The sequence below is a fragment of the Phoxinus phoxinus genome, assembly GCF_949152265.1.
Source record: "Phoxinus phoxinus genome assembly, chromosome: 11".
Lineage (NCBI taxonomy): Eukaryota > Metazoa > Chordata > Actinopteri > Cypriniformes > Leuciscidae > Phoxinus > Phoxinus phoxinus.
The window spans coordinates 28,466,480-28,484,050 of NC_136886.1; the positions used below are offsets into that span (position 1 = coordinate 28,466,480).

At 38.8% G+C, this 17,571-nt stretch overlaps 1 protein-coding gene across 4 annotated transcripts in view; it reads left to right on the forward strand.

The window, feature by feature from the left end:
- pcnt (pericentrin) overlaps nt 1-15,427 on the forward strand; it is a 54,488-nt gene extending 39,061 nt beyond the window's left edge. For all 4 annotated transcript variants that reach the window (XM_079628031.1, XM_079628032.1, XM_079628033.1 and 1 more), the window contains 17 exons: nt 549-1,037; nt 2,029-2,131; nt 2,242-2,414; nt 2,498-2,692; nt 5,898-6,068; nt 6,187-6,370; nt 6,486-6,708; nt 6,800-6,950; nt 7,824-8,519; nt 9,687-9,845; nt 10,290-10,439; nt 10,683-10,847; nt 10,993-11,219; nt 12,882-12,973; nt 13,078-13,225; nt 13,512-13,642; nt 14,955-15,427. In XM_079628031.1, the coding sequence (XP_079484157.1) occupies nt 549-1,037; nt 2,029-2,131; nt 2,242-2,414; nt 2,498-2,692; nt 5,898-6,068; nt 6,187-6,370; nt 6,486-6,708; nt 6,800-6,950; nt 7,824-8,519; nt 9,687-9,845; nt 10,290-10,439; nt 10,683-10,847; nt 10,993-11,219; nt 12,882-12,973; nt 13,078-13,225; nt 13,512-13,642; nt 14,955-14,998 (3,501 nt within the window). In that variant the 3' untranslated portion in view covers nt 14,999-15,427. The remainder of the gene's footprint in view (nt 1-548; nt 1,038-2,028; nt 2,132-2,241; nt 2,415-2,497; nt 2,693-5,897; nt 6,069-6,186; nt 6,371-6,485; nt 6,709-6,799; nt 6,951-7,823; nt 8,520-9,686; nt 9,846-10,289; nt 10,440-10,682; nt 10,848-10,992; nt 11,220-12,881; nt 12,974-13,077; nt 13,226-13,511; nt 13,643-14,954) is intronic.
- Nucleotides 15,428-17,571: the final 2,144 nt, after the last annotated feature.

The following is a 17,571-nucleotide window of genomic DNA, read 5'->3' on the forward strand; positions in this document are numbered from 1 at the left end:
CTGTATATCATCCTTTATCCACATTATTAAGCAATCAGCCTAGCAACAAGACAAAACACTTCAACAATATTAGTTACATTAATACTAATATTAAAGGGTTGGTTCACTCAAAAATGTAAATTGTCATTACTCACCATGTTGTTCCAAACCTTCAAGACTTTCATCCATCTTTTTATATTTTTAATGGCACCAAAGTGTTGGTGCTGTAGACTTTCAAATAGAGGGACCGAAATCTAAAATTGCATTAATGCTAATTTGTGTTTTGAAGATGAACCTAAGTGTTTTGGGTTTGTAACAACATGAGGGGCAGTAATTGATGACACATGACAGTATTGACTTTTTTGGGGTAAACTAATACTTTGATAGAATTGAGTATTCCATAGAGCCATGTAATTCCATTATGCTGCCTGCTTTTAAATTTTAACATATTTTTTCGTAATCTGTGGTATAAATGACACCTTAAGTTAGAAGCGTAGCATTAAACCTGGCACTGACTTTAAACACCTCAGCAACATGGCACGTTTTCTGATTTGATCTTTCACCTTCAGACGAAAGATCGTGCGTTGGCTGATCTCGAGGTCCATAACCAGCACCTGAAGGCGGAGCTGCGGAGTCTGCAGGATGACCTGGCTGTGCAGGAAGAAGAGTTGGCCTATCAGCAGAGGGAGTTAGAGCAGCTCCGACAGCGCTGCAACCTGCAGGACCACCATCCCAAACGCGTCCACTGCTTCCTCGAAGGCCTTTCCCGTGACCCGTCCCTCTCCGCCTCCCTGTCTTCCCCAGAAGTCGTGCGAAGGTTGGACTGCAGCGAAGAGCGGCCCTCTCGTCTGCAGTTATCTCATCTCTCAGAGCTCAGCGCACTACACAACGCCAGCCTGGAGCTCCACAGCAAGGCTTCACCCATGGAGCAGGACAAGGAGAGACAAATGTTTATCCCACCTTCAGAGGAAGTCCAACCCATCACACACTCTGCATCGCCATGCTCGCTTACTTTGTCTGAACACCTCTCTGTGCTTGACTCGCTGGATGCAGAAAAGGTAAGCATTTATTTAACTTTTCAAAAGAAATGTACCAGGGCTCAACAGTTAAAAAAACAATTTTTTTTTTACTCTTCTCCCTGCCCTGCTGATATTTTTACCAGCCCACCACAAAAAAAAAAAGTTTAACCTTTTTTTAATGTGTCTGATAGGGCTGGGGATGTTATCACACATTTTTTCCCGCCAATATCATTAGCCTAAATATCAGTATTTTTCATACTATTAATGGGGAAGGAAATTCATTACATTAATTTTTGAGGTCTAACAAACATGTGCAAACAACTTGTTTACAAGTTAACTCCAAAAAATAAGGTACCTTTTTAATTTAGGACCCCATTAAATTTTTGTTACATTTATTTTTTTTCTGTTTTTTTTATTTTAATATAAATTTATCATCAGAAATGTATGAATGTATTAAATGATTTCATAAATCTTTTACCATTGTTTTTAAATGTAATCAAATAAAAATAATTAATTCATAAATAAATTAAAGTGCTTGTATACAGTATATATCAAAACAGATGAAATGGTAATCAATTAAATGTTTTAATAAATATTGTTTTGATTATTGTTGTTGTTAGTTCTCTGAAGTTTTGAGAACTTTGTGAAATTAGAAAATCAAAGTTTTATTTTTTGTTTTGTTTTATAGTGAAGACATTTGAGTTTCTGTATCACGCACCTTTCTTCTCTTTCTTTTTTTTTATTTAAAAGTATTGATTTATAGCCCGACCCTAATGCCAGAAAATTCTCTTCTTGAAAATGTTACTTGGGTGTGAAACCACTCACTTTTCTTGCTACAGTGGGTGAATTTTATTAGTTTATCGAACAGATCTGAAAATTCTCAAACTTTGGCTCCCTCTGATTTTTGTAATTGTAGAAAGTGTCCTAAACAAATGTCAGTAGTTGGAGTTGGTGCTACATATGCAATTTTTTCTCTCTCAGTTGACATGTTTGGCATGCTTATGGTGTGATAATGGGGCTATGTTTTAAGGTTCATGAATCGGACAATTCGAATGTAACGCTATCTCGGTCTCCACTTGGGTCCACCTCTCCCGAGTCTATGCCGGAGTGGGTCAGCGATGGATACGGCAGCAGTGAGTTGTGTGTTTATGCATGAGTTTGTGAAAGAGAGACTGTTTAATAGAGGTAAAAAAAAATTATCTTGATCTTGTGAGTTATCTGAAGTGTATTTGTGTGTGTGTAGACGTGAGCTCGGAATTAGAGGCCATGCTGAAGCTCGAGTTGGAGAATACAGAGCGTTTAGATGCTCATTTTGTGGAGTATCTGCGCTGCAGAGGAATGTCACCTGCTCAAAACACAGATAGCGCTGCAGGCAGCATGAATGAAAGCCATGAGGCCCTTACACCTGAGTTACAGGTAAACGGTACTCACAATGCTCCCCTCACTCATACGTCAAGACATGATTTGGTGATTTATATTTGTGTCTGTACCATGCATAGGCTATGTTGAAACGTGTCTACCAGGAAAGCTGCAGAATCCTGTCTTTGTCCCATCGCCCTGCCCCATCTGGCCAGTCTCGGCCAGATTCTGAGCCTGCTCCGCCCCCCTCCTGGCAGAGGGAGAGACGGGCCTTACAGGAGACCATCCTATCCCTCAGAGAGCTGCTCTGCAGGATGGCTGACAGGGAACCCAAGGTGAGACTCATCTGTGCATTACCTGCCTGACAGGTCCTGTTAGGGGGGTAACAGCTTAAAGGTCCCCTGACATGAAATTTTCACTTTTTGAGGTTTTTTAACATTAATATGAGTTCCCCTAGCCTTTATATGGTCCCCAAATTTCTAGAAATTTCAATCGGTGTAAATCGAGCTTTTGCTATCTTTCTCTGCCTTTGAGAAAGTGGACGCTCAATCAGGCTGATCTTGAATCTCCTCCGTATGACGTCATACGGAGGAAATGTTACCTCCCCTTTCTCTGCTTTGCCCGCCCAGAGAATATTTCCCGCATGAGAAAATGAGCTAGGAAGTAGGAACGCGTGCGCGCGATTTTAGTTTGTCCACGGGAGATATCATGGCTTTTGAGCGAGTGAAGCATAATAATTGCTCAATAATTGGATGTAGCCTACAAATGAACACCGAAGCCTTTTTTTAGTTCCTTCATCCAAGCCCCAGAAGAACCAGTGGATTCATTTCATTTTCTCTGGAAATGCGCCGACACAACTCCCCAAAGTTTTGCATGTCTGCGGCAAACATTTCACAGACGACTGTTTCCTCAACTTGGGTCATAGAGGTGGCTTCGACGAACGTCTGAAAATAAATCGATCGAGCTACCAAGCAACACTTTCTGATGTGTAATTGTTCAAGTTCAGACAGGTAATCTTTCTCTCAAATCGTTCAATACAGCTGTTTATGCCTCAGTAAGTCAAGCAGTGACTAAAATATAAACTTCACATCGTTTCTTTTAGTAGGATGAAAATAATCGTATTTAAATTGTGAATAAATTATATACAGAAAGCGATCAAAGAACAATCTTTGTAGGAATCGCGCGCACGCGTTCCTATACTTCCTAGCTCATTTTCTCATGGACACAGCGCGATCGAGTTTATCTGGACACTAGCCAAACTCGTTATGAAATCAATGACGCACGTTACACTACACATGATCGCTCTTACTGTATTTACATCCTCGTGTTGGCATTGGTGAAAGCAGAGAGAGTGCAGAAACTGCGTTGCAATGATAAGATCTTCATTCTCGCGATCAATAACAGACTCATCTGCTTGCGCAATGCTCATCACGGCAACATTTTATGTGATGGGAATAGATCTAAATACTTTAAAAACTTCTGATGGGTTGTTAATCTCGATAGCTGTAATAGTAAAAACGTATAATAACTGTAGTAAAAGTATTCGAGAGAGTTTCACATGTAATAAGTAGCTATTTCATATGCAAGCATGTCAGCCAATCACAGCAGTGGCCGGTTACACCGAAGTCTCACACAGACACGCCCCTTCAAACAGAGCGTTCAAATCTGAGGCTAAAACTGGGCTAGGAAAAATGCCTTTTGTTTCTAAATTATGACTATTTTTTATCTAAAAAACATACTAACATTATAAGGGCAACCCAGGAAACATTATAAAATAATATAATAACCCCGTGTCATGGGACCTTTAAGGACCCAGGACCAGATATAATGAAAGAAGACCAGGACTCGTGAGGTTCAATCAAATAGATAAAAATTTACAGAAGAATAGTTTGCAGTTTCATCGGTAGGGCCAGCGTCAAAGTCTCACGAGGAGTTTGCAGGCCAGACTTTACCTTGCACAAAATCTCACACTTGAATTATCATTGCTTACAGGTTAGCTACTTCTGATTGGCTAAGAGTACATAACATCAAAAACACATCTTCACACATGGATAGATAGGAGAGTATGCCGCCATTAGTCAAGATAGTTGTTGTCCGATTCCTAGATTTAGTGCTGTGGTGACCTCGGAGGTCGTGGAAAGGCGTCTCTGGGTCTATTGTTGGATACCAGAGTGTTCCATAACTCCCTTACAGCACCTGCACAGAACATCCAACGCACACACAAAGCACTATAGAATCACAGTTTCCTCAGGGCTGGAGAGGGCCTGAGCTCAACATCATCAGGACAAACTACCCAAAACATACTGATAACACACTCTCCTCAGGAAGAAATACAGATAAGCTCCACTTTAGTCATTAGAGAACTACACATAAAATAAATACTATTCTATAAATCAAATCAGGTAAGTCACATAGAATTTGACCCCGGGAACCTTAACTACTCAGCTAGAACAGATATATAGTCCACACATGGTGAGGGTCTTCTCCAGACCCAAACTCTTCTGATAGATGTTTTCCACTCCACACAGATGTGCCCGTTCTAATGACAGACAAAATGCATCTGAGGCAATAAGTGCATTGCATTACATTTTCATCAGCTTGCAGGTTATTTTACAGGATATATAGTTTATGGTAGCTATATAGGCGCTCAGTTTTTCTTGTTGAATACATTTGGCCAAAATATCAACATATAAAAGATAAAGCGCTATGCACAGGATATGTAAAACCATATATCGGCTTCAACTAGACTGGAAATACCAGACTAAGACTCTTCTCTACTCTTCAGATATAGAAAAAACATTAGCCTTTATAGACATTAGACATAGATATTGTTTCTTGAGTAAATAAATAACTGATGTTTGAATGAGTACAGCATTTTATTTACCTTTGCATTGCAAACAAACAGCGATCTATCTCCGAACTGCGTGCGGCGCTTCATTCACGATAGAGGCGGGTGGAGTTATGAGGTTACGTGGTTTAGTTAAAAGCTCTTTTTAATACTTTTTTTTAAAACAATGAGAGATGTACAAATAAAAATTCCTCAAAAGCCTGATGTACAATATTTGATACTCAGATTTTAGCATGATTTTTCAAAAAAAAAAAAAAAAAAAAAGATGTATAAAGTACACCTAGGTTGCTTCAGTCCACTAAGTGTTCATCTTGAAATATTACTAACAATATAAAATGTATTCTTATTACTAACAATATACAGTAAAATGTATTCTTAAGATTACTTTATATAAATCAGTAAAGAATTCTCAGTAAAAAGATGTGTATCCTGACCTGAAGGTGGACAGTTTTAGAATTATACTTTGCTAAAAAAAAATAATAAATTCAATCAGATGACTAAAGGCATCTAAAAGATTGTGTACAACAGGTTTTTCAGTAAAGTTTTGATCGTGTTGATAAGGCTTTGTAGGGGTAAAGACGTAACATGGATCCAAAGTTCACAGCGTAGTCTAGAGTGATGGTATGCATCAGCATGTGTGCGGTTCAACAGTCCACATTTTAATTTGTGTGTTTGTGTGTACACGCATGAAGACTGACAGTGGGGACGTGGACTGGAGGCGCGAGCTGTTGCATGCGGTCCGCAGTGTGTTCGACAGTGAACGGGAGTGGCTTCACTCTCAGCTTCAGGCTTTCATGACATCCAGCACTCAGATGGACCTCACCCCTTTGCTGGACCAGTTGAAGAAACTGTTTCAGAAGCAGGTGCTGAGCAGCCCAGCATGTGATGCTGTTTCCACACCATTCATGTTCTCTCTTCTTAATCTTGACATAGCAAGTGCATTCAAGTGATTTTGTTATTCATTCATCTTTTCTCTTTCAGGAGGAGCAGCAGTGGAGATCTTTAGAGCAGCTGTTCAATGCAGACCGTCACAGTCTATTGGCTGAGGTGCGTAGCCTGCATGCAAGCAGCCAGCAGAGTCAGGAGCAGCTGCGTCAACTGCAGGATTCACTGCACACCGCAAAAGAACAGGGCACGGAAACGCAACATCAGCTGCATAGAGATGGTAAATATTTCAGTGTCATCTATGGTCAAAAAGTGGAAAAAAATGACAGCAAATATATATATATATAAAAAAAATCGATCACAAAGGCAAATTTTTACTTTGTGCACTGTTTTAGTTGAAGAGTTTGAGCTGCGGCTGCAAAAGGAACAGACACTGTCAAATGATCTGCGCTTCACTCTGGAGGCTGAAAAGAGTAGAGGACTGGAGCAGCAGAGACAGTTAGAGGCGGAGCTAAAGGTGGTGTCAGTGCTGAAGGCGGAGCTAGAGGAGGCTAGACTTCAGCTTCAGTCAGCATACACAATTCAAGAGGAATTAAAGAGCCAAATTCACAAGCTCAGGTATGGCAAACTTGTTCATGCACCCCTATGAAAATCAATGATCACTTAAGTCTTATGCCGTAAACCTTTTTTTTTTTATGTTTGCGTTAAGGCTGAAGCTGGAAAATGATGAGGCTGAGCATCAGGCTTGTCTACAGGCAGTGGAGAAAGAGCAGGCCAGAGTACAGGAACTGCAAGAGGATCTTCAGCAGCAGAGACTCAACAGTCAACAAACAATTGAACAAAACCACCAAACTCAGGAGGTAATACACATTTTTGTGCATCTCAACAGCGACTTCCACTTTGCTCACAGCTGAATGGTCCAATTTTGGTTTGAGATCTCTTACCTAGAAGATAACCTGTCCCGGAGCAGTTTAACCATGGAGTGTAATTACAATGGTGATGAACACTTCTAAAATCCACTTTCATAGTGCCTAAAACTCAGGGTTGGCACAAACTAAACTGAAACATCACTGGCTAGCCACCTTAACCGGCTTCATAGTATATGCCCCAGATGTGTCAGTTCGCTTACAAATTACTCTTCCTGCAACTCCAACACATACTCTTTTAGTACAGGGGCATATCTGATCAGTAGATCCAATTAATGAAATACTGTCTCAGCTGCCTATACTGTATTTCACAGTAGCAGCTTTACAGAAATTCATGTTAATGTTTATAATATTTTAATATCTTCATACCTTAGATGCCTGTAGCAGATTACAGCTAGGCGATAATATAGTTTACATTTCACAATGATATATATCAAGCAGTTGAGATTTACTAGAGTATATGGTATATTTGACTTTATCCGTATATAGTATACCGGTACTCGTTTACAACAATATAAACAATCACTCATCTGAGATTTGCTATTTAGTATATATGAAATTGCTTGAGTATAGTGTATGTATGAATGTATAGTAGTTATATAATTCGTTATTAATTTAACTTTGTGAATTATATGGTGATATTGAGGATGATGTTTTGAGGTTTTGTTTGATGCAGTGACTAGTAACCAAATTACTATTTGATGATGTGCCATGGTTAAATGTGTATAAATGGCAGTTAAAATATATAATAATTTGGTAATTTGCCCTTATGCATTTCTTTTTTATTTATTTTTTTATATGAAACAGTCTTTGCACCAGACTTTGAACGAGCAAGCATCACATGTCAGTCAGCTTAACTCCGCTCTGAACCAGGAGAGCATCACATGCAGTAACCTGCGCTCTGAGCTCCAGATCGAGCAGTCTCGCTGTGAAGCCCTAATGGCCCAGGAGCGAGAGCGCACTGAACTTGCACTTTCCCGCTTGGAGGAGGAGCGCTCTCGATCGGCGGAGCTCTCGGATTCACTCTCTCGCCAAGCCCAGGAACACGCGCGGCGTTTAGAGGAGGAAGCCCGCAGACAGGAAGCGGCCAGTGCCCACGACAGAAATTTCATTCAGGACCTACGGGCACAACTAGAACACGAGAGGCGTCAGGGCGAAGACCTGGCAGCCATGTTGGAACGTTTGCAAGGGCAGGTCCTGGAAGGAAAGCGCAGGCAAGCGGAGGAGGCCGAGCGGAAGGCACGCAAGGAGCAGGAGGAAGCGAGGAGGCTCCGTGCTGCTCTGGAGGGCCTGCACACTCAGACGGAGGTCAAGCGCACTCTAGAGGCAGAGCGAGAGAGAGCCACTCACTTACAAGTGGAGCTGGATGTGATGAAGGAAAAGATGAGAGTGGTGAAAGAGAGGGAGAGAGTGAGGGAGGAGGAGATGGAGAGGAAGAGGAGACAGGAGAAACAGGAGCAGGTGGAAAAGGAACGGCGACAGGAACGCACCAACGAGAAACTGGTGATTAATTCTTTTCATTTATCATTTATACCCGCAGTACTTAACAGAACACCCGACCCGTTATCCGACTAATTTAATTATGTACCCGACCTTTTTGACATAAAGGCCGCAACCCGAACTGCACCCGCATTAAATCAACTACATCAGGTAGACAAAAATTATTTATTTTATCATGTAACACAAGCAATCAAACCAACATTAGTCATTCTCAGTTGATGCATTTAAGAAAGTACAAATATTTTAAAAATGTCCTTTTTTTTGGTTACAGCCGAACATGGTAATGATTAAAAGAAAAAAAAGGATGAGACAAATAATAAACGAATAAACAAATAAAAATAAACAGACGCTTGGAGGTCTCCATAAATTAAAAGAAAATATAGCCAAATATGAGCCATTACTGTCATATAATATCGGGGATATTTGAGCAGATTCACTCTGCATTTAAACGTGGTTGTCTCTCCTGATACTATGCCATGAATGCCGCCTATTCGTCGCCGTTGGTCCTCTTAGAAGCATGAAAAAAAAAAAACTTTTATTAAAATTACAAATTGAGTTGAATAGTCTCGGCTATTGGACCCGCACCACAAATGACTGAGAATGACTGACAAGACGATGGCAGAGGATTTGGTGTTAAAGTAAAAGTAAGCACAACATATCCTGAGCGTCATTTGAAAATATATTTTCTCTATACACCGATTATGTGCGAATTCAAAAGGGAAAAGCGAGCGTGCATTCAAAAGCGATTTCAATACCCTGCATGTTGATAGTGGCTCACTGACACCCGCAAACTATTTACCATATAACATGAAACAGCCAGCACAACTTCCCGAAATCCGTATCAGCATACCTTCTGATGTTCATTCATGCGCTACAACGATCTGTCATGGCACAGTTCCAGAACAGCTTTCAAATTCTGTCAATTTTATTATGGAATTCAAATAATAAATGCTGAGAATTTTTCAGATCAGAAGTAACAAGGCACAAAGCTTAGATGGGAGGCATGCTACAACAGAATTGTTCACACATTATCTAAAAAAATGCATACAAAAGAAAAGTTCAATCAATATCAGATCATCAAAATGAAAATCGATTTTTACGTGAGCATCATTACTTATGTGTTCTAAAACAGTATTTAAAATGATTATTAAAAAAAATGTATTCTCGCAGATGGAGTTGGAGTTGTTGCGTCAGAAGGATCAGCAGAGATTGAGGCAGCTGCAGCAGACGCTTGCTGACCTGGAGCAGGAAGAGAAACAGCTCACATCAGAACGCCTGCAGAGAGACACACACTCCAATGGCCTGAACACACTCGCAAACATCTCTCAGGTAACGATACCCATACCAAATTTAGGAATGAAGAATAAGTACCTGTGCGACAGTGTGTCAGACATGTACTGTCAAATTTTAAAGCCAAACCTAACCTAAAAATACTGATTCCCACAGGATTTCACTCAGATGAAAGTGTATGGCATTTATGGGTTATAGTTTATATATATTATATAGTCATGACAGGTGGGTAAATTTCCCTCTAAACTTCCTGTGAAGTGATGCATCAATTAGTCCCTTATTCCTTATGCTGTCGTGTTCGCAGTGCATCTCTCTCCCTTTTGCAGAACATTAACAGTCATCCGTTCAAATTAAAATTATATTTTGACGCCATACTCCTGCTGAACACTTGTCTTTGTATGAACGGGACTTTATGCGACAGTTGTTGTGTAAGCAAGCATAACATGCCTGATATTGTAATATATTCGATCCGGTGTTCGATAGGACTCTACCTCATCTCTAATGGAGCGTTTGCTGAAGGAGAACTCTGAGTTCTCCGAGTGTCTCGCTGCTCTGAGTGAGGAGAAGATCTCCCTCAAACACACTATATCCTGTCTGGAGAGAGACCTGCGAAGCTTGAGGCACCAGGAGCAGGTAATCTTTATTTATTAAAAAACGGTGGACCTTTTTGAACAGCAAGCAAGACACAATGCCACCAATTGCTAAATGTTAGCATGAGAGTGTGTAACGGTTACAAATTAGAAAATTGCAGTTCATCATTTGTATGGGGTCACATATCTGCATATCTGAAGGAATGTGTATGTGTTGATGTTTAGTATGTAAATGTTTTGATTTTAGTTGTGATGGTTGTGTGTGTATTTCTGTCTGTCCTGTCAGGTGAAGTCTCCTACTGTTGCAGAGCAGTGCGTGTCATCGGAGAAACTGGCCTGGCAAAAGGAAAAATCGGCTCTTCAGACTGCGTTACGAAAAGCAGAAGCTGAGCTGTCAAGAGTCACAGTTAGCAATGAGAACCGACCTATCAATGACCTCTCAAACAACAAGGTAAATCGCCTCAAAGTATATACAGTATATTTTTTATGAAAAAGCTTTGGCCAGTGTTCAAAGAATAAATGTCAATTAATTTAAAATGTTAAAAATGTGATTCTAAACCGTTTGAACCGCTTGCTTTATGAACCTGTTCCTGTAGGTGCAGCGGCTCTATGAGAGATACCTGCGAGCGGAGAGTTACAGGAAGTCGCTGGTGTATCAGAAGCGCTATCTGCTGCTGCTACTGGGAGGGTTTCAAGAGTGCGAGCAGGCTACGCTTGCGCTCATAGCTCGTATGGGCGCGCAGCCAACGTTAAGCCAATCGCAGGTCTCCAGACCTCTAAACCGCTTCAGAACGTCTGTCAGAGTAGTCATCGCTATCTCAAGGTAAAAAAGAAAATGCCATCATGGATTCCCAACTATGTGTCTGACAGGGTTAGTATGGTGTTTGGAAAATGCTTGGGTGTAACTTTTAGGCTTTTGTTAAAGTTGCCATGAATTGAAAATTAACCCCATCTATTTTCTAAATGCATGTTATAGATCTTATTGTGAACTGTGTTCAGAAGAATGTCATTACTGGACCTTAGGGTGAAAAATAAACTTCTGTTTAGTGACGTGCAGAACTTCTCCAACCATTTAGTCCGTTTGAACCTCACCCCTGCAAGTTAATGTTCTTCTGCAGATTTCTTCTAAATCCCAACAACCAATGGATAAATATTACCAAGCTTCCCTGTTTTATTTGGATGCACGTCACAATACGGGAACTAAATCTGATGCTTCTACCATTTCATTGCGACTTTAATAGATACAAATGTGCTTGAATTTTGATTGATTGTTTAGTTTCTTATTCCTTCAATACAAGGCATTAATGTATTCATGTAGTAAGACAATATTAAAAGAACAAATTCAATATACACCTTATTGCTTAACCATTTAGCTTGTTGCGTTCATATTCTGGGCTCATCTGTATGTAGTATGTATCATCATCAATAAGGTGTATACTCAATTTAATCTTATTATCACTGTTATGTGATAACAGATTAAAGGGTTATATTAGTTCACCCAAAAATGAACATTGTCATCATTTACTCACCCTCATGTCGTTTCAAACCCGTAATACTTTTGTTCATCTTTGGAACACAAATGAAGATCTTTCTAATGAAATGTGAGCGGTTTCTGTCCCTCCATTGACAGTATAAGCAACGACCACTTTGTCACTTCAAAAAGTTCATAAAGAGATCATAAAATTAATCCATATAAATTGAGTGGTTTAGTCCAAATTTTCTGAAGAGACACGATCACTTTATATGATGAACAGATTTATATTAGGCTTTTATTGACATAAATATTCATCAACTCACACATCAGTTGTGGTAAACGGAAGCTCAAGCTCAAGCATGTTCACTTAACGTGCGAGAACCAATGAGGTTCATTCTCGAGTTACGCCTCACGTTTGAGCTTCTGCGAGAACCAATGAGGTTCATTCTCGAGCTACGCCTCACGTTTGAGCTTCTGTTTATGTTCGCTGATTACTGTTTACATGTGAATAAAAGCCTATATGCAATCTGTTCTTTATATATAAAGCAATCGTGTCTCTCCAGAAAATTTGGACTAAACCACTCAATTCATATGGATTAGTTTTACAATCTCTTTATGAACTTTTTGAAGCGGCAAAGTGGTAGTTATGTAGACTTGTCAATGAAAGGACAGAAATCTCTCAAATTTCATTAATAAATATCTTCATTTATGTTCCAAAAATGAACGAAAGTAAATGATGACAGCATTTTAATTTTTGAGTGAACTAACCCTTGAAGCGTTTTAGAATGTTCTGCTGTTTTCAGTGATTGAAATACTTCAGCGGGTGCTGTGTATAGATCACAAGCGTGCAAAACTTGCATTTTGTTACTTATTTCTTTTGAGAGGTGTTCTCAATATCCGTGGCTTGAAACGGATGAAAATTTGTCAGTTCTGTTTTTTCTGCTGGCCTCTGTGCTGCCAGTCACATAACTGAAAACTATGAATTGGTGATTTACTTATTTTCTTTTTTAGACTGAAGTTCCTGACCAGGAAATGGCAAAGAGCTACAAGGAAAATCTCAGGCAGTGCCACCGTTAACGGACATGGAACAGGACCAAGCACAGGTTAGCAGTAACAGGATTCACTTGTTCAGCTGGAGTCTTTACGTGGCTTGATTTGGTAACTTAAATCATTAGTCATTCACGTGCCGCCTTTCCTTCTCTCTTAGTTCCTGCTCTGAGGCCTGAAGTGCTGAGGCCGCAGCAGACTGGAGTTGCGTTCAACTCTCCACCCACCCGTGATCATGCCTTCGCTCAAAGGGGTGTGCTCTCGTCTCTAGTCCCACCAATCAAATCGCCCTTCAGGCGGAATAATAGGTGACGTTTCTTACTACACACAATAGTGTTGATCTACACTGAAAGAAAAATCTGTTTTTTCACTGAGATACTGCTGGTAAATTTCACAAATATTTACAAAGAAACGGCACATAATATTCAATTGAACATGAAAATTTTAAGTAGAAAGAATGAAACAGTATTTTCTTGTAAAACATTCTCTAATCTGTTTCATTCACAACTTCAGATGTTAAATAGCAAAATAGTTTTAAGTAACTTAAGAGGAGTTAAAAGTAACTTAACTCCTCTCCTATTCTCTTTCACCAAGAATGTACACAAGTTCTGTGCCAGGACCAGCTGAACGCTCCGTCAGCTCTTCCCAAGATCAGGAACGTTCCCTCACCGAGTATATTCAACATCTGGAGACTGTCCAGCAGCGTCTGGGAGCCAGCCATCCAGGTACAGTAGGATGAGGCCAGTGCAAATGTACCTAACAATACCGTCACCGCCTCAATCTTTTGCAATTTTGAAAATGGCAATTAATAACTTCATTCAACAGAATCATGTTGATTACCATAGCAAACAATTTTCTGTAAAAAAGAAAAGGAAAAAAAGGCACATGTAATTGATAAAAGTCTATACATTTTCAAAAGTTTGGGTTTGGTAAGATTTTTTTTTTATGTATTTGAAAAGTATCTTATATTTACCAAGGCAGCATTTATTTGATCAAAAATGGGAAAACAGTATAGTTGTGTAAAACGCATATTGTCAACTATTACTATTTAAAATAGCTTTTTTCTGTTTTAATATTTTGAAATGTGATGTATTCATGTGATGTAAAGCTGAATTTTCAGCATCATTACTTCAGTCTTTAGTGTCACATGATCCTTCAGAAATCAGTCTAATATGCTGATTTGCTGCTCAAGAAACATTTATTTTTAATGTTGAAAACAGCTGTGGTGCTTAATATTTTTGTGGAAACCGTTATACCGTTTTTTTTTTAGGATTCTTTGATGAACAGAATAAAAAAAACAGCATTTATTTGAAATGGAAATCTTTTAAAAGAATCTGTTAAAAAAAAATCTTGTGTGACTTTAAGCTTTTAAACAGTAGTACCGGTATATATTTTGAATTATGCATTTATTGGCTGTATGAACCCTGAATATTTCAAAAGAGAGAAATTGCACTGACCTCTACTGGACAACTGAAGCATGTCACTCTATAATCACTCTTGAATTGTGGTCTTGCATTCAAATGGTAGTGGAATTGACATATAAACAAACTTAGACCTTGTTTTTGAAACTGATTACACAAGACGGTTAGTATTTTTGTTTTACTATGATCCCTATTAACACTGAAGGTGAAAGGATCCAAAACGTTAATGAAATAATGGCCATTTGTGACTTCTGACCTTACCATCTTACAGTCCCCAGAGCGGACAGGAGGCATAGCCTCCCCGATACCGTGAGCTTTCGGCAGAAGTGGTTTCTAGAAAATAGAACCTGGCTGTATTTGAGTTGTTTGGCACCGGGGTCCATGCGGCCTTTAGGTGAGTGCCGGTCTGGCCTGATTTCATGTTACCCAGTCACAGGAGTTCAGAGACCAATTCACCTTCTTGTGTGATCAGTCACGTTCTGGATATTCTTGTTTCACAGAGGTGTGCATGCATGTTCGTCTGCACGAATACTCCCTTGTGCTGCGGTTGGCAGGTTAGGCATATGCAGGGCTGATGTCATTTCTAATCATGTTTTTCTTTCTTTCTTTTTTTCAGGTTCACCACCAATGCTTCCATATGCCAGAAAATCTGACCGATGAATGAAGAAATCTGATCACTTGTGCCATTCTGTGTTTAAATTAATTAGTTTTTTTTTTACATTCATAAATGACTTTTAATTGCTGTCTTTTTGTTGTTGTCATACATTTTCATTTTAGCTAAAACAATGTCACCAATAACGTGTTATTATTATTATTATGTTGTAACCAGTGCTATTTAGTTGTTGTTTTTTCACTTTTTTGTAAACAATTTCGACTGGTCTGTAAATGTTCAGTTTATATTCTTCTTCTTTTTTTACATGTTGTCCACAGAAAGCATTTAAGACTTTTGCACTTGAATTTGTGATTTTTTTTTAAATGGATGTCACTGTTTAAATACACATGGTTGGACATGTTTTGTAAAATGTTTTATATTGCTTTTTTTATGGACAGTATTTCTATAAAAATCAATAAATATTTTAGTCTAAATTGAGATTTGTGTCATTTCTATTAAAATACTAGGAGTAGCTTTACTAAAGTTATTCATCATTGTAATTATACTAAATTGAATGAATGCTTTACATTTTAACCCTCTGAGTCTACTGCACCTCTTAGTAACAAACACACTTTCTTAACTTTGCAAGCACATGATGCATATAAAATGGATGAAAGGAAGACTGAGTAAACAATGAGAAGCGTTTTTTGCAGTATGTAAAGTGAAAGTCAGTTTTACCCATTCATTTTGTCTGAACTTTTTCAGTAACGAGGACTGATTTATGCAAGTTGTCACAATGCACAAATCTTTCGCGTGTCTGTAGTAGTTGTCTCCACTTACAATGAGAAATAATTTATTGTTATTTTACTCTAATCGTAAAGTGGACACATCATCGTTTTTTCACCATACATATGTACTATTGGTCGACCTTTACGTCTGTCTGTCTGTGGGTTATAAAAATATTTAACCAATAAAAAGTATGAAAAAGCTTGAGACTAAACCTCGTAACTCCATTGGATCCTCAAACTGTCGGTCAAAACCTCATAACTCCGCCCTGCTTCTGTGCCGCACGCAGTTCGGACGTCTCTGCTTGTTTACAATGCAAAGGTAAACGAAAAATGATTGTTTGAATAACTGTTTTCTCTATAACGTACTCAAGATATTGCGGTGGAGAGTTTCTTAGTCTAGCATTTGTCGACTCGCAAGTAATGTCACTCACAGCCTAACAGAAAAACCCACATACATATAGCTACAGTAAGTTAAACTTAAACCTGTCACAATAATTTTACAACCTTACAATAACCTTTAAGTTGATGAAAGAGTTTAATATGCGACCGTTCTAATGACAAACATAACACGTAACGTTAGGCCGATAATGTTGTCAAAATCCTCGTTACTCCATTTGAGCTTGATTTTGTATGTTAATCGTATAATGACGCATGCAAGTGTCTGACCATAAAAAGAGCCACGATATCAACTTTGACGACACGTGTTCAATTATTTAAAACGTGTTTAGTTTATTGTTTTTTGTTCCCATTTCTTGATTTTGGTCATGAGCCTGTCACAATTGATGTGAGCTAAATGAGGCACAGTGCATGAACGCCATCTGGATGCGACTGAAAAATTAGTGGTGTGTAGATCATTGATACACGTTTGCTAATACAGCGTGTGTGTGTGTGTGTAAAGGGCACCTATTATGACATTTAAAATGTTCCTAATGTTGTTGTGGGAGTCCCCAACAACAGTTTTACATGAATGCAATGACAAAAAACACTTTTGTTTTCGTATAATATGCATTTATTTTTACCTGATTTGCTCACCGACTCCCAAATGAATCGTTCAACGACTCGTTTTTCAAACCCCTCCTTTGCGCGACGCTAATCTGCGATTGGTCAGATGACCCAGCAGTGTTTACAGAGATAATACTTATTTTTAACACGGAGTACAATGATGCTTTTATCAATTAAATTGTATTATAATAATGATTATAGTCCACTGCTTTATAGTTTGTAGTAAAAAACGAAAAATAAGATAAAGAATGTAATGTTATGTTAGCGAGCATAGCCCAGAGTTCATATTGTAAAAGCACAATCAGTCTTTGTTTGCGTTAGCCCGATGCATAAACATAACGTTTTTACAAAAAAAAAAAAAATGCAGTTACGTTACTACGAGGTATTATTCTATTCTTTAAGACAACTCCGAAAACAACGACAAACACTTCACATATCTCAATACAATTGTCATTGAAGACCTAGAAGCTAAACGGTGCTTACACAACAAACAAAATTATTATTAAGCATGCTACATAAAATATAAAAGCAAAAATTATTAATAACACTTACAGGTTGTGATACGGAGGAGGAAGCTGATGCAAATACACTTGGAACTGAACCTTAAGTTACTTCAATATCAGCCAGCTCGCGAATCCCAGTTTGATTGCATTTAAAAAGCAATCGTCTTCAAAACGGCGCGAACAAAGCACAAGGCTCGGACTATACTTCTGTGGTATAGTTATATGAATTGTAGCCACTTAGTCTTCAAATGCTCCTCCTTGGGCAGATGAAAAAAGTTCTGCACTTCAGAACACAGCGTCTCGTCGCCATGATATTTTCCCTGGCCTTGGAACCATAGACATAGCATA